Source organism: Agelaius phoeniceus, chromosome 3, assembly GCF_051311805.1.
Source record: "Agelaius phoeniceus isolate bAgePho1 chromosome 3, bAgePho1.hap1, whole genome shotgun sequence".
Taxonomy (NCBI): Eukaryota; Metazoa; Chordata; class Aves; order Passeriformes; family Icteridae; genus Agelaius; species Agelaius phoeniceus.
Genome location: NC_135267.1, coordinates 59974080 through 59991316, shown reverse-complemented (window position 1 = coordinate 59991316; position 17237 = coordinate 59974080). Strand labels below are relative to the sequence as shown.

The following is a 17237-nucleotide window of genomic DNA, read 5'->3' as shown; positions in this document are numbered from 1 at the left end:
TAGCAATTTATTGTTATCTTAAACCAATACCAATGATAAACATCTGAGTGGTCCTTGTTTCTACCCCTTACCCTCTGTATTTGTCTGAAGGAGCAAGTAAAGTTTCTGGAAGAAGAAATACGCTGTATGGAGGAGTCAGAATTGTCTTTTAGTGCTTACACAAATTGGTATGGAGCTACTAACAAGAACTTCAAAAATGTGATCACCAAATTTGACGTGGTTGATAAAACAGTAATGGAGAAAAAAGTGCAGAAACTAGAGGTACAGCTTTCTTAAATGCAATTTTTGTTTCTGTTCACAAACAGGAGGCTGTATTTTAACATACATCTTAACAGCTGGTCAAAATTCTGGTTTTACCTTCCCAGAGGAGATAAGACTACACAGTACAAAACTTTCTGTTATCACATCTCCTTAGATCATAGTTTGGCTATTGAAGTTACAAGTAGTCCTAAATAATATAGCAAATAATCCTAAATAGTATAGTCCTAAATACTAGTCCTATCTTTCTGTAAGGCATGCTTGTTTCTGTTTTATGTTAGGTTAAAACTTAAAATAAATTCTTATATCCCCAATTCCCTGCAAGTATACTTTCTCTGTGCACTGTGTATTTTCTATGCCCTGTGGCAAGAAGTGCTTCCTATTTCTCTTCATTGAAACACTCATATTTCATTCCAAAAGTTGTAGATGAGCTTTTCATATGTCCTGCAGCTTAAGCAGCTTAAATGTAATATGCTAAGGTAAAGCTTTCATCTGTTCCAGAATTTGGAGCAGAGATCCTCTCCTGGGAGCCCTCAGCTTTGTTTAAGTTCGCAAGCCCAGTGCAGGACAGAAGAATTTGCTTTATCTGCTTCCTTCTAGCTTGACCCATCTTAACTCCAGGCAATTTTGTACTGAAAAGTCCACTCATTTTCCCTAGCAATTCTTTCTGTGTCTGTAGCAAAGTTTAAAAAAGGCAAGTTTTCATACATTTTCTGTTAACCAAGGTTTCCTTCACAGGTGCTATTGAGTGATATGGACATAGGCCACAGTTTACTGAAATCAGCCCGCGAGAAGGGGGAGCGAGCTATAAAATTCATGGAAGAAAATGAAGTTGACCAGTTAAGAAAAGAAATTGGAGATCACGTGGAACAGCTTGAAGAGCTGGCTGGCTCTATCAGAAAGGAGCACATGACTTCAGAGAAATGTCTTCAGCTGGTAAAGGAGTTCTCAGACAAGTATAAGGCCCAGACTCAGTGGGTCATGGAGTACCAAGCCATCTTACATGCTCCTGTGGAGCCAAAGAGTGAACTCTACGAGAAGAAAGCACAATTATCCAAACACAAGGTAAAAAGGGGTTATCTCATAATACTACTGAATTTATTTTAATCTAGTGATTCTCAGTAAATCCTCTGATCGGGTATCCAAGTTTCTTCAATAGGTACATGAGATGTTTCTGCTCTGAATGTCCCAATCAGCATCAATGAAAACATGCATGATACCTGTTTCTACAAACCAGACTGAGCCCCTTGATTTGAAATGTGAACGTCCTAAAAAGGCTTCCATAGCTGGAAGTTTCCTGTAATGGAGCAAAATTCTTTTATGAGTACACATATGAGTAATTGCATCGATCTCAACAGAGGTGATTGCAGTTGAAGTGAATACAGAAATCAGTTGGTCTTTCTTAACTTCAGACGTTGTCACTGTTTACATTGACTTAATCAGCTTTCTTGTTAAAGCTGGATGCCCCAGCTCAACTGATATCCCAGACAACTGTATAACCTCCCAAGTTTTTGTCAGGATTTTAATGAAGTGTTTAGGGTTGTTCTCCAGTCACACAAATGAGTAGAAGATGTGTTTACAAACCCCATTTCTTCTTCTAATGATGTTTTCATAAAATACTCTAGGATTACAGATGTTTCATGAAATGGTACTGCTCCCAGCTGAGGTGGAGTTAACTCTACTCACAGCAGCCCACATAGTGCTGTGCTTTACATTTGTGGCTGAAAAGATGTTGCTAACAAACCAATGTTTTGGTAATTGCTGAGCAGTACCTACATTGCTTCAAGGCTTTCTTGCTAAAGCTGCCCAGTGCCCCTTACCATCTCATTAAGGGGATGGCTTTGGTGATACTTTCCCACCTATTTTCATAGTTTGTTCCTCTGAACAAATTTTATCCCTAGAACTAGCCACTTCATGCAGATGGACTCCTTTGCTTCACCAGCTCCAGACTGTCAGCCGTGCTACTAGTCACTCTCAAAAGGACCTGTTGTTTTTATATGTGTGCACAGTTGTTGTCTCAGGGCAGGGCTGAGAAACAGAATTCTGCCTTGGTAAACAAAGTTCTGCCTGTCTGGAAAGGATGGCATAGACCATGGTAGAAGGCTGTGCATCAGATCAAAGGGAAGTTAGTGAAATACATCTCCAGTGATCAGTAGATACGTTTTAATTCTTGCTTGCATTGTAGTCCATACAACAGACTGTTCTGTCTCATGAACCCTCAATAAAGTCAGTGATTGAAAAGGGAGAGGCACTTTGTGATCTGGTGAATGATGTGGCTCTAAAGAACAACATTCAAGACCTTCAGAGCAGTTACCAGGAACTCTGCAGCAAAACTAAGGTAAAAAGGAAGAAACCTTGGGATTCTTCCAATTTGCTGTATTTTTACCCCTCTTTAAGAAATTAACTATTTATTTCATGTTGTCATGTCTGTACAAAGAACCAGCTACCCTTAATTACTCTTGGTGCTTTGTTGGGGTTTTTTTGTTTTCTTTTGGAGGAGGGACAGAAGTGACAGGCAAATTTTGAATATGGAAAAAACTACATAAATAAATCTAACCAGGGTAGCTGAAATGAATTGAGTGTGGCATGTGTAGTCTTTGTGTTTTGTACCACTAAGGAGGTATGTATCAGTGACTATTCTGTGTTATTGTTACTACTTTTAAAAGCATTTATTAGAATTCTAAGTACATTATTTCTTGAAGGGATCGATCCCTTCAGATTATACTCTCTCTTGTTTCTGCTTGATCTCCACAAACACTGTTTAGTTTAGTTGTTGAATAAAAGGCAGTGGAGAAAACAAACTGCAAGATGGATATAATTTAATTCAGCAAGGACATTATTAATTAACACTGATTCATTAGTCCATATGTATGTAGTACTTTGGAAGGTCTAATGCTTCTAAATACATCCTAAAGTATGATTATTCCTAAAGCTTTTAATAGGTTATACTCCTAACAGGGATAAGCTCTGCAAACCATGTTAGTACTTATGTTTGACCTAGGCACCTTTAATTGCCAATCCAGACACCAATAGGAGATTATTTTATTTTTTTCAAGGTTGATTTTTAGTTTAAAGACACACCTCTGATCTGTAGCAAAAAAGTGATGCCCTTTGCATTAGATACAATTTTGGGGGCTGAAACTTAGAGAAGCTTCCTGAAAAGAATAAATTCTTTTTGAGTCAGTGCATACATTCTTAATTTGCCTACCACAGGCATGAGCAGTATGTACATGCAAAGGCTGTAAGCAGCAGCCATAGCATTTGGTAGGTCAAGTGCAGTCTTTCAGAGTGTGTAATAACTGTTAGTCAATTCAATGTCAAGTTGATTGTGTTCATTTCTCAAGTGTTTCCCTCAGTCTTCAAAGTATGGTATTTTATCTGGAATGAAAATACTGCTTGGTACCACAGAAGTAATTATTCACAGAAATGTATTCACAGAATAAATGTGTGTTTTGATTTCTTCCTTTACAGTCTATTAATGTAAGCTTTTCTCACAGGAATATAAATTTAGATGATAATTCTTACTATGTTTTCAAGTTCTTGGTGGGTTTTGGCTTGTTTGGGGTTTTTTAACTCTTGTAAAATCAAATCTTGTAAAAACTCTTGTACCTGAAAAATGAATTTCGGTTATTGTGGACCTGCAGGCATGTGTTGAAACCTTAGAGGTGAGAGTAAAAGAACATGAGGATTACAATAGTGATTTGCAAGAAGGAGAAAAGTGGTTATTACATATGTCCAGCAGATTGGCCAGCCCTGACCTCATGGAAAGCAACAATCTTGAAATAATCACTCAGCAACTAGCTAACCAAAAGGTGGGTTTGCTAGTGATCTTCCTTTGTAAAATAGAATTTTTCTTCTTTGCTTCTCTTCCTCTGCTCCAGAGCTCTAATTCCCCTATTTTATTTCTCTTTCTCTTTATTTGTCATTCCCCTATTTTATTTCTCTTGCTGCTAACTGTGTAAATAAGCATCAGTGTCATTAATGCAGTTAACAAATATGGCTTGTTGTTAGCAACTTTTCTTGGATGAAACTGCATTTACACAAAGAGCTTTGTTGTACTCTGATCTGAATTCTGTGTCAGATTTTCCCTGAGACTTCCCAGAAAATGAACCACAAAAACTGGACTTTGGTCATTTTACTCCTGAAGTATTTTTTGTTTTAGCATTTCTAAGGTTGAAAAAAAATACATTGAAAATTTTCTTGCTATGGATCTGCTAACAAGAACTTTAAAAATGTGATCACCACATTGAATGTGGTTGATAAAACAGCAATGGAGATGAAAGTGCAGAAACTAGAGGTATCTCTTTTAGGTTGTTCTAATTCTGGGTTCTTCTATTAGGTTGTAGCTTTTAGTCAAGGTAGTGTTAAGGTTGCTGTTAGTGAAAATCGTTTAATACCTTGATAGCCAATACTTTCTAGAAGACAAAAGGGAACAAAATCCAACCTACCACTACCTGAAACTGAGATTCCAATGGCAAATATTTAAGTCTTTAAATTATTTGTGATCGGTGTGCTATTCTTTAACTAATCTCCTTAGATAAAAAATTATCTACACCAAGCTCAATGGAAGAACTGTCCACCGTGAAAGAGCTTATGGAATGAGATATGATTCAGCATGAGATTTAATTTGCATTACTAGACACAAGAGAAGCTGGAGAAGCCCTGAAGAGCATACAACAAATGAAGATTAGGCATAGTCATGGGGCCTGAGCAGAGAATGTGTACACATTATGACAGTGCTACTGCTCTTTCTGTGGGGTATCTGTGTAAAGACTTTTGACAATGACTTTACCATGAACATGGAATCCAACAGCTTGACTATGAGAACACATGTTGTCTGAATCTTTTTTTCCAATCTGAAGATGAAAGTGTTTAAAGGAGGGAGAAAAACGTTCTGTGCCACAGCAAGCATATTTCTTCAAAAGTATTTTATCTGTTTCTTAGGCTATCATGGAAGAAATTGCAGGATTTGAAGATCGTTTAAACAACCTTAAGAGTAAAGGTGATTACCTGATCAGTCAATGCTCAGAACATCTTCAAGCAAAATTTAAGCAAAATATACAAAGCCATCTTCAGGGAACAAGGGACAGCTATTCTGCCATATGTAGCACAGCCCAAAGAGTAAGTTTTGTTTCAAAGATTTTTTTAATGCCATTTAAAAATAAAGTGCATTATTATTTCTGTGAGTTATTTCTTTAAATGGTATAAAACTCTTCCTACTGTTTCCATTTTGATTGAACCTACAGGTTACTGAGCACGTCATCATTCCTGTGCTACAGCTGAATTCCTTGTGATCCAAATGTTGTCTTGCAACCAGCAAAAGTAGTGGCCTTTCAGTTCTATATATTGCCCCATGCTCACTACCTTCATGTTACACTAGCTTCTGAGCAGCTGCAGCAGAAAAAAATAGGCCTTTTTCTATTTCAAAAACTAGGGAGCAAATTGCAGTCTTAGTGTTGATAGTTTGCATACATACATTAACAGGTCTCAAGTATGTGCTAGGAAATACTGTCTCTCTCATTAAAACCAGAATAAGAAGGGACAGCTGGGTCATTCTGTTAAACCAATTAGGAGATCAAGCTAGCAGTCAAAGAAATGCCCAAACAAAACCCAAAAAAACCCTAAACAAAACTACCCAAAAACAAACCAAAAATAATCTTCGACAAAATCAATACGAAAATGTTGGATACAGGAAAAAGAGAGCATATTCTTCATTTGCATCTCTAGTTTTTCTTTTCAGAATCTGTGCATTAAATATTGTGCATCTTCTTCACATGTTATCAGGGTGCAGTGAGAGTTTAAGGAGCTTTCAGCCCTTGGAACTTTTATGTACAAGGGCTAAAATAATCAACATCTTGATAATTCTATTTTATTGGCAGTTTTCAAGGTAGGAAAAGAGAGACAATGTGATATTTGAAAATGTGATAAACTTACAAAATGTTTTATTTAGGTGTACCAGACTTTGGAACATGAGCTCCAGAAGCATGTTAATCATCAGGATACTCTTCAACAGTGCCAGACTTGGCTGTCTACTGTGCAGTCAGAGCTAAAGCCAACGACTTGGACAGCGTTCAGTCTGGCAGATGCAGTTAAACAGGTAAAAGTTTAGTGCTTGAAAAAGCTCAATTATTCTTAACAAGGGGAGTTCAGATAAGAGATTTAAATGTCTAGAAAATAGACATTTTCTAGCCTTCTCAGAAAGATGTGTAGCCTTAATGTTCATTTCCAACCCCAGAAGGAATACCTGGAATGCAAAATATCTGTAGGTGAAAAATAAAAGAGGGCTTTTACTGGCTCTGCTTAATGCTTAGAAACATGTTATCTGAAAAATGTTGGCTAGTTAGATAAATCAAATACTCCATAGATGTGTTTAGCAGAGGGGTTGTGTCTTTCTGCTTGTCCAATTGCCCATCTATCTACTATGTTCCTCATGAGACCTTTTCACACTGCCATGGACACAGAGTCAATTATCAAGCAATTAAAACAATTTTTCAGTCTAAGAGCATATAAGTGCCTGTAGCCCGCATTGACCATTAAGAATTTGTTCATTGATTTTTGATTATTCTTAGTGACAATGTGTTTTACATTGGAATTGTAGCTTGGCATTAAATTAAACTGGTATGGTGCTAAAAATGCTGGAATTCAGAGCTGTCTCATCCATCATCTCTCTTAACAGAGACCTTGAAATACTAAAGATGGCAGATCTACAAGAGGAGGTAAAGCAGGGTGTGTGTGACACAGTGAGACCAGCACCTAAGTGCCACTAAGCTGAATTTCTCATCATCTGTCAGACACTGGAAAATTTTATAGCTGTAGGAGCAGGACATTGTTGATAAGCCAGTAAAGCTCTGGTTCCAATTCACATTGGAAAAGTCTGTTACCTTGTTGAGACTGTGTGTTGCTAAGAAATAAGCTAGCTAATTCATATGTCTCCAAGTACTTTGGTAATTAGGTAATAATAAAGTTTTTAAGGATTATTCCTTTCCATAATTATAACATAGCAACATTACCTAAAAAAAGAATGTATTTCTACATTTAATTTTATGGAAAAAATAAGAAGGCAGAGAAAAAAGACTAAAATGTATGATTGCAATGAAGCAAGATATTATTTCCACAGTCTCAGAATTTATTTTTGAGTTGTCTTCCCTCAGGTTAAACATTTCCGGGCTCTGCAGGAGCAGGCCAATACATATTTGGATCTCCTGTGCTCCATGTGTGATCTGTCAGATGCCACAGTGAAGAGTACAGCAGCAGATATTCAACAAACAAAACAAACGGTACAAGATAACCACAACAACCCACTTCTAATCCTATTTAGAGCTTTAAATGCCTTGATCTGTTCCCTTTTAAAAAGGTCATATTGGGTAATGGTTTAAAGAAATTTCATCTTACTTTCATCTTAAGTATTTCTTTAGAGATAGTTAAATAGTTTTCTCTTTCTGCTTCTTTTTTTTTTTTAATTATTAAATTCATACATTGCCATCCTGGTACTAATAAAAAGACACACAACTAAGTTTGCTAAAGGTACTTACACAATGTTGCAAGATGTTGGTCTAAAGCTACAGAAATAAAATTCTGTGGAAGAAAACTTTATTCAAGTTATATTTGCAAAAAACAATTCAGTCTAATATTCTCAGTATTTTATTACATCTGAGACATATTTTATTGTTATTATTTATTCAACAATAGACATATGTTCATATTGGCCTATATTAATGGATTACTAATATAATAATCATCAAAACAATAGAAAATATGATGGTTTAGTTAATGAATCAAAGTACATCTTTTTCTGCATATTAATTTATAGAAGTTTTCCTCAATTTTAAGTTTTAAAGTCATTTAATGCTTAGGTTTAAAATAGAACTATAAACTTAAGTTATTGGAAAAGTATTATGAGCATTCCCCTTGTTTTAAACATGAAAAATTCAATCTCTCTTACACAGACACACAACCAAAGTTTTGAAACTACTTCTAGCAAGAGTAAAAATCTAATACATACAGTAACAGCATTCCATACCACAGAAGGGAATTGTACACATCCAAATGACCCATAAAAATATGGCAGTCCAAGAAGTGAATAGCTGAAAAACATCCCAAACATCAGAATAAGACACTCCTTTGACATACAAAGCAGTGAAACATTGCTAAGAAATCACAGATGGTATAGTGCCGAGATACGCTAAGCTGGTTGAGTGTCTAAATCTTAAAGGCACCCGACTGCTGTATTTAGAGCAAAAGCAGCTGTGTCACTATTGGTGTAAGAGGATTGATGGCTCAGATCTGGTAAGCATTCTTATTGGCATTTCAGAAGAGGCATATAGGAAAAATAACTGGGCTAAGCATATTAAATTGAACTATTTAGTTGAAACTTTTATGTAGGGTACACTCTAGCAATAGTCTTGGCATGCAGCAGACTAAATTATACAAATAATTTAAGCTTTAACAGAGGACAAAGAACATTGAAATACAAACATTCATAAACTTACTTGCTTCTCTCAAGGGTGAATGATTGTTAATTTCTTTTTTGTTGTTGTTTCCACCTATATTTCCTTTGACAGGTACAATTTTTGTGACTTTTGAAGGTTAAGACTCGTTTTGTGAATAATGTTAGCCCCTTCAGAATCTGGTGCAGAAATTGCTTTAGTACACTATTGTGCTCAGAGGAAGAATGGTATTCATCCTCCATTCTCCAAAAATAGATGAATTAAAGCATTCCTACTCCATTTCTTTTCTTCTAGATTGAGCAACAGATAATGCACTCACAGTATTTGTCTCAAGGTTGGGAAGAGATCAAACAGTTGAAGGCTGAGCTCTGGATATATTTCCAGGATGCGGATCAACAAGTACAGAATTTAAAAAGGAGACGGGCAGAGTTGGAGCTAAATATTGCCCAGAATATGGTACTCCAGGTTAAGGTAAGGAGTCTTTGGGTTAAGAATAGAAGGTAAGAAAGAAGTTCGTCCTGTGGCTGATATTTTTTTATGATTTATATTATATGCATGTACTGGATACAATGACTAACATGCTCTAAACAAGAGCAGAAAACATAGAGGAAAGAGTGTTTCCTTCTTGATGCTGCAGGGTGATTTGGAGAGGAGAAAACTGTACTTCAGTATTTTTCTGGCTTTGTTTTTTTAATAATAGACAACTGTCCGCCTCCTGATCTGATTTGCATTTGCTTTTAGACTAGACTAAATGCTGATCACAGTGGACCTGAAGATAAGATTTACAAATTGTGCTTGCTAAATTCTTTTTCTAAATAGTTTAGAAGTATTTCAAAATTAGTCAATGAAACTATTTAATATTGCTGATCTCTAAGAAGAGGTATGACAGAAACACAATTTAATTAATGAGACAAATGCCTTCATATCTTCTCTCATTCATTCCAAAAGAGACATTTTATGACCATTCTGTACACATCAGTTACTGCACATACCAATAAATTTACAAAAAGATAATTTCTTTAATAAATGATTAAATATGTGGGTTTTGCATTTTTGGTCTAGACTTTGCTTGTATTATTTTTCTGATGTGCCATGAGTTAGGTGAAAAGTCAACAGTATTTCCTCTCCATTTCTGTTCTACTCACACTTTGGAGCAAAGTCAAAGCCTTTGAAGATGCCTCAGCACAATCTGGACTGAAAGCTGTTATACCAGCTATCATGAGAATCCAAGAAGAAGAAGGAGTCTCTATTTCTTCACTCTTTCAGTCAGTAACTTTGGATTATAATGAAAGGGAGACACCCACTGTACTGTTAGATGTGGCACAAGGTGTTTTCTTCCTAATCATTTCCCCTGGTAAAGGAAGATGCCTAGCTCCATTTGAAGCTGTCATGAAGAGGAATGAGGCAGAGCTGGAGATGGGTGTGCTTGTTTAGTTATAGTTACTGGAACTAGAATGTAGAAAAAGATTATATTTACCTTAGTGTGTAAGGGCTGAAAAATATTTGGTTAGTTTTAGTTGTCAGTATATTGTGTATTCTTCTTTTTGGGATCTCTCTGACTTCTTATTTGGTAGGACATGTATGCAGGTGAACTCCTTCAGTTACTAGCTATTAATCATACCTAGGTAATCCATGGTTTTGTTTCAATAGTGACAGTGGTAATGGTTGCTGTTACAGAAGTAGGAACAATACAGGTTACGGATATGGAGTCTCACTGACTCATGGACTCTGCTTCCTATTTTTAGTCTCTAATGAAAAAGGAAAAAAAATAAGTGAGTAATAGTGCTGGTAAAATGAATTATTCTTGTGAGATTCAAGACTACCTTGCATGTTTTAGTGTATGGTGGGGGCTGTGCTAGTCCAGAAGCCTGGACATCAGGATGTGACTTGATCACGAGTTCTGTTTTTATCACTGGCACTTGGAAACTCCTCTGGCTTGCTTTAGCATCTATTACCAACTTGTCTTCACGTAAGAGGATGGGGAGGAGGGTTTGGAGAGGAGTGAAAGCACTGCTTCCAATTTACATCTGCAGAGCATTTTCCTGAGCAGATAATTAGTTCATATATAATTTATTTATTTCAGAGCTTTTATTTAAGTTGCATTTTATAATTTTGAATGCATGTTATTATATTGGGTTTTACTTGTATCTTTTTCAGGAATTCAGTCAGAAGTTGCAGTCTAAACAGTCAGCTCTCACCTCTGTGACTGAGAAAATGAACAAACTAACCCAAGGACAGGAATCACCTGAACACAAGGAAATAGGAGAACTGAGCAACCAGTGGCTGGACCTCTGCATTCAGGCACATAATTTGCTCATGCAGAGGGAGGAGGATCTGCAGAGGACAAGGGATTACCATGATCGCATGAATGTCGTCGAAGTTTTCCTGGAAAAGCTCACAAAAGAGTGGGACAACCTGGCTAGGTAAAAAAGGAGTTGCATCCACAAAGCAAACTGTGCATATGTGGTGAAAGAGCTGTTTACGGAGTGTCTCTAAGTGGAAGCCACTAAAAATCCCTTTTTGCATACTTAATTAAAAGCACACCTCCCTTATTAATTATCAGGCAATTAATCCTTTCTCTTGAGATGAAGAGAGTTTGACAGGTCAGATCTTCAGTTTTTTGTCTTTAAGGCAAGCACTGATTGATTCTGTCTCAGGGTATAGCATTTCCTGAAGCAAGCACTGATTGATTCTGTCTCAGGGTATAGCATTTCCTGCTATTTCAAGAATGTTGACTATTTCATTTAAACTCTTTCGTTTGTGGTGGTCCATGAATTCATGGTTCATTCAATGGTTCATTTTCACTGCATTATATCTATTTCACTGTGTTATATCTATTAGACTGTTATATTAAAGCTTAGTAACTACTCCTAAATATTTGCAGCTGCTTTGCAAAGGATAAGCACACCAGCTGTGAGTAAAATTGTGAGTGTATTGCTGCTCCTGTCACTGCCATGAAACAAGATTCACTTCAACCTCAATACTTGCTGTTCTTCATATGTGCAATATAATTAGTATGGTCTGTATTCATGTAAATGTGTATGGTCAGCCTGATGACCATTCAGCAGATGAAAGGGAAACTAATAAATTTGTGAAGTTTTTAAATTAATATTCAAGGCTGCTGCCTTCAAGTGAATTGGAAAACTGTAGGTCTTTATATCATATTGATTTCATTATATCATTAAGTATGCAGTGGGCTTATAATTAATCCTGACCTCTTTTAAAAGCCTATGCTGAAATACCATCTAATAACTCATTTTTGTCCTGTCCTTTTTGATAACAGATCTGATGCTGAAAGTACAAATGTGCACCTTGAAGCTTTGCAAAAACTGGCAATTGCACTACAGGAAAGGAGATTTGCTCTGGAAGATTTGAAAGATCAGAAGCAGAAGATGATAGAACACTTGAATCTTGATGACAAAGAATTAGTAAAGGAGCAATTCAGTCATTTTGAACAACGCTGGACTCAGCTGGAGGACCTTGTCAAACGGAAAATTCAAGTCTCTGTTTCAACCTTAGAAGAGCTCAGCTTGGTGCATTCCAGATTTCAGGAACTAATGGAATGGGCGGAGGAGCAGCAACCTAGTGTCTCAGAGGCTCTTAAACAGAGCCCTCCTCCAGATATGGCTCAGAGTCTTCTCATGGATCATCTTACCATTTGCAGTGAGCTTGAAGCCAAACAGCTTGTTCTGAAGATGCTTGTGAAGGATGCTGACAGGGTGATGACCAACCTAGGGCTCAATGAAAGGCAAGAACTGCAGAAAACAGTGTCTGATGCACAGCACCATGTGGCTTGTCTCAGTGATCTGGTTGGCCAGCGTAGAAAACACCTGAATAAAGCACTGTCTGAAAAGACCCAGTTTCTCATGGCAGTCTTTGAGGCTACAAACCAAATTCACCAGCATGAGAAAAAGGTGATGTTTCCAGAACATATTTGTCTTTTACCAGAAGATGTGAGTAAACAGATCAGGACTTGTAAGAATACCCAGGCTAATCTGAAGGCCTTTCAAAATGAGGTCACAGGGTTGTGGGCTCAAGGAAGGGATTTAATGAAAGAAGCAACAAATCAAGAAAAGAGTGAGGTGTTAGGTAAACTGCAAGAACTACAGAATGTGTATGACACTGTTTTACAAAAGTGTAACCAGAGATTGTTAGAACTGGAGAAAAATATTGTTTCCAGGAAATATTTCAAAGAAGATTTGGATAAAGTTTGCCATTGGTTAAAACAAGCTGATATTGTCACATTCCCAGAAGTCAATGTAATGAATTCTAACACTGAGTTATACAGCCAGCTGGCAAAATATCAACAGATCCTTGAGCAATCTCCAGAATATGAAAATCTGCTACTTGCACTGCAAAGAGATGGCCAAGAAGTCCTACCATCACTTAATGAAGTGGATCATTCTTATCTAGATGAAAAACTTAACAGTCTCCCTCAGCAATTCAATATTGTCACTGCTCTGGCAAAAGAAAAATTATATAAGGTTCAGGAAGCAATTTATGCCAGAAAAGAGTATGCCTCTTTGATTGAGTTGACGAGTAAAGCTCTGACCGAGCTGGAAGACCAGTTTATTAACATGGACAAAGCTCCAGCTGCTGTTTCAGCCAAAGAAGCTGTGTCACTCCAGCAAGCCTACAGAGATCTCTTAGATGAAGCCACAAGCCTTGCTGCAGCAGTGGATGAACTGAACCAGAAGAAGGAGGCTTTTCGAAGCACTGGCCAGCCCTGGCAGCCAGATGAGATGTTAAAACTTGCCACACTATATCACAAGTTGAAGAGGCAAATAGAACAGAAAATCAACCTGTTGGATGACACAATAGAAGCCTGCCAGGAGCATGAGAAGATGTGTATGCAGTTTGAGGCACAACTAGAGACAGTGAAAAAGGAGCAGGTTAAGGTGAATGAAGAAACTCTTCCAATAGAAGAAAAGTTGAAAATATATCATTCTCTGGTGGGCAGCTTGCAAGACTCAGGAAGTCTTCTGAAGCGAATAACTGAACATCTAGAAGCCCTTTCTCCTCAGGTTGACTCATCTGCTTATGAGACTACAAATCTCCAAGTTAAGGCTTGGCAAGAGAAGCTGAAGTCTTTGCATTCTGCCATTGTTGACACGGTGATGGAGTGTGAGAACAGACTTGTGCAGAGCATTGACTTCAAGACAGAAATCTGCCGCTCACTCGAATGGTTGAGGTGGGTGAAAACAGAACTTAATGGAACATTAAGTTTGGACCTCAAACTGCAAAACATCCAAGAAGAAATCCGAAAGGTTCAGATACATCAGGAAGAAGTGCAGTCAAGCCTCAGAATAATGAATGCCCTGAGCAGTAAAGAGAAAGAGCGCTACATGAAAGCAAAGGAGCTGATACCTGCTGACCTGGAAAACACTCTTGCTGAGCTGGCAGAACTGGATGGTGAAGTTCAAGAAGCTATACATATGAGACAGGTTAGTCCACCCAAACCATCGTTAGTTTCTGGGTAACAAAGCTGAAAAAGATGGTTCTGTGGCTTGATCTTTACAATCATCACAAAAAGACTCATTTTAGTAAGCCTACTGTCTTGGTTTTTTTTAAATTACACAGGCTTCTGTGATTTTATGTTTGTGACTCTCCCTTTTATTTCAGGCTACCTTGAATAAAGCATACAACCTCTGCCAAAGGTACTACCAAGTGATGCAGATAGCAAATGACTGGCTGGAAGATGCTCAGGAATTTCTTCAGTTAGCAAGAAATGGTCTAGATGTTGAGAACTCTGAGGAGAATCTAAGGAACCATGTTGAATTTTTCAGCACAGAAAGTCAGTTTAATGATCACTTGAAAGTGTTACAAGGCCTTGTGTCTGAGATAGAGCCCTTTTTACAAACCACAGCAAGCGAACAGCTGGTGCAGAATGTAGCTGCATTGGAGGACAAGGCCAAAGGGACACAGCAAGAAGCCAAAACCCAGCAAGAGCGGTTACAAAGGTATAGTTTTTCTTTTTCTTTTTTTCTTCTCTTCCTTCATTTTAAGATCGCCTTGTTGGTAATGAAAGAAATAATCAGAACATTAGCTGACGTTTTTAAATATTTGTGCTACTTTTGAGAGAAGTGTATATTGGGGATTCAGAGCTCTTGGATTCTGCTTTCTTTTCCGCCCTTGACTGACTAGTTGTGTGATTTTAAAGGAACTCTGGTATAATTATATTAAGCTTGGAACAGCATGGAGAAGAAGAGTAGGGAATAATTGTCCTATATTTCACCTGACAGAAGACGTATGCACAAATAAATGAAATTGAAGCAGTTACTTTGAACTAAAAGGAAATACCTTTTTAACAAACATAACTATGTTTCTTATTATTCCTGAATGTTCTGAATCCCCTAAGTTTTGGTAGGATTAAACCACAACATAGGCAGAGTCTGAGAAAAAGTCCAATGAGGCCTACTAAATGCTCAGCTGTGTTTTCTGTAAGGCATAGCTGAAAATCAGGAGCATATGCTTCTATGTATGCTGTTTTCCAATAATCTTTCTTTTTCTTGGAAAGTACTGTGTAACAGCAAAACTAAGCAGTTGCATTAGAAAATAGGTGCAATAATATTTCTGATTTTCAAATGTTTTTATATAGCATTAAGTTGTTCTTTCTGGAACTATATTTGTTTTAGGTGTGCTTCTGAATGGCAGGAGTACCAGATATCAAGGCAGAAAGTGATTGAAGTGATGAATGATGCTGAGAAAAAATTATCTGAATTTTCAGTAGCTAAAGCTGCTTCTTCTCATGAAGCAGAAGAGAAATTGCTAACACATAAGGTAAGGTACTGGTAATTGCATCAAATCCTTTTCTTTCAAGTGAAAATGAATGTATAGTATGTAGGTCCCTACCTGTGATAACACAAATTTGAGTTTTTAAATCTTTACCTGTAGTACTTAACAGTGTCATAACACACCAAGACATGTTTAGTGCTGTGCAAAACACACATTTTATTTGTGGGGTGACCGAGACAGATATCTTTAATCACTTTGCAGCTTGTTGTCTATGTGCCTATGACTGTAGAGAAGTGCAAAGAGTCATGAGGCTCATAAAAGCCGTGCGTCTGTAAACCCTAAAATTACGTACCCTTCAAGAAAATCAGATCAGTAGAAACATCCATCTTCTTTTGATCATGGAGCAAGACAGGAAGAGTTTACTAGGACATGAAGAGTTGGAGTTTAATATTAACTCTTGTTTAGTCTAAAAGCAAGAAATATACCTTAAAAAAAAACTTACTTTCTCATGTTTCAGGTACTACTCAGTTGCCTTAATATAGACAGTCAGTGACACTTCAGGCATGCTGCCAGCTGTGTCTTGTGAAATCAAGAATCTCCCCTAAGAGTAATGTCATGTCTGCCAGGTTAATGAAGGTGTCTCAAATCCTTGGGCATTTAAAAAGTTGTTAAAGATAAACAGGACATAAATGTACACTTAAGCACCTGAATTGCTTCTTCCATTTTTAGACTGTTTAGAAGTCCGTCTTTGCTATGAGAAGGACTCTGAATGCTTATTTTCATCCCTTTTGAGGGGCTATCAAGAAAGAGAAAAGCTGGTTACACCAGATTTCTGCTGCTTCCAGAAGCTTGCATTTTGGACCAAGCAGCTATAGCTAATATATTGCCTATGAGAAATAAAGTGAGACCTAGGCAGCTCACTTGAAATGCAATACCTCCTCTTCATCTGCAGTGGATGGGGGTGGTTCACCTTACCTGCATGTTGAATGCTGATGAGTTGGTTTGTGGAAAAGGAAAACAGTGCTTATTTTTGCTTTTTCAGACTCTCGTGTCCATAGTGAATTCTTTCCATGAGAACATCACAGCCCTAGAAGAAAAGGCTTCACAGCTGGAAAAAATCAGCAATGATGCCAGTAAAGCATCTATAAGTAGATCCATGACAACAGTTTGGCAGCGCTGGACACGGCTCAGGAATGTAGCCCAGGAACAAGAGAAAATTTTGGAAGATGCAGTGCAGGAATGGAAGGGTTTTAATGATAAGGTAAATTCTAGACTTTGTAAATCCTCCCTTATACATAGGTTTTCATTGATTATGCTTGCTGCCTTATTAATCATCTTGCAGTAGAGAAAACTGATAGCAGGAATAACTGATTTTTTTCCTCAGTTCAGAAAAACACAGCTGTGAAAGATCCAGGTTTAGAATCATTGCCTCCAAAGTTTGGACTGTTCTTCTCAATGTATACAATGTATAGTACATACAGAGTTGTTTTGGTTTCTAGTGCTTCTTTAGATTCTTCCCTGTTTCCTTTCCTCAGATGTTCTGTTCTAGATTATGTTAACCTCCTTTTTTTCTTCTCTCTTCTTCTCTTTCTTTTCTCTTTTTTCTCTCTTTCTTCTCTCTTTCTTTTTTCTTCTTTTATTTTTCCCAGAAGAATATGAAGTTGCTCCTTTTAAGCGTAACAGTGAGGATAGTGCCTGTCACTGCTCATTCATCATATGTCTCTTTTTTCCCCTTATATCCTACCTCAATCTTCTTATCTGTCATTGTCCATTATTCATGCCCAGATATCAGGTTCT

At 37.3% G+C, this 17237-nt stretch overlaps 1 protein-coding gene across 9 annotated transcripts in view; it reads left to right on the top strand.

The window, feature by feature from the left end:
- SYNE1 (spectrin repeat containing nuclear envelope protein 1) overlaps positions 1-17237 on the top strand; it is a 287608-nt gene that overhangs the window by 157852 nt on the left and 112519 nt on the right. For all 9 annotated transcript variants that reach the window (XM_077175388.1, XM_077175395.1, XM_077175394.1 and 6 more), the window contains 13 exons: positions 91-261; positions 997-1323; positions 2444-2596; positions 3903-4070; positions 5203-5379; positions 6209-6355; positions 7410-7535; positions 9000-9176; positions 10863-11128; positions 11989-14149; positions 14328-14665; positions 15341-15485; positions 16483-16701. In XM_077175388.1, the coding sequence (XP_077031503.1) occupies positions 91-261; positions 997-1323; positions 2444-2596; positions 3903-4070; positions 5203-5379; positions 6209-6355; positions 7410-7535; positions 9000-9176; positions 10863-11128; positions 11989-14149; positions 14328-14665; positions 15341-15485; positions 16483-16701 (4575 nt within the window). The remainder of the gene's footprint in view (positions 1-90; positions 262-996; positions 1324-2443; positions 2597-3902; positions 4071-5202; positions 5380-6208; positions 6356-7409; positions 7536-8999; positions 9177-10862; positions 11129-11988; positions 14150-14327; positions 14666-15340; positions 15486-16482; positions 16702-17237) is intronic.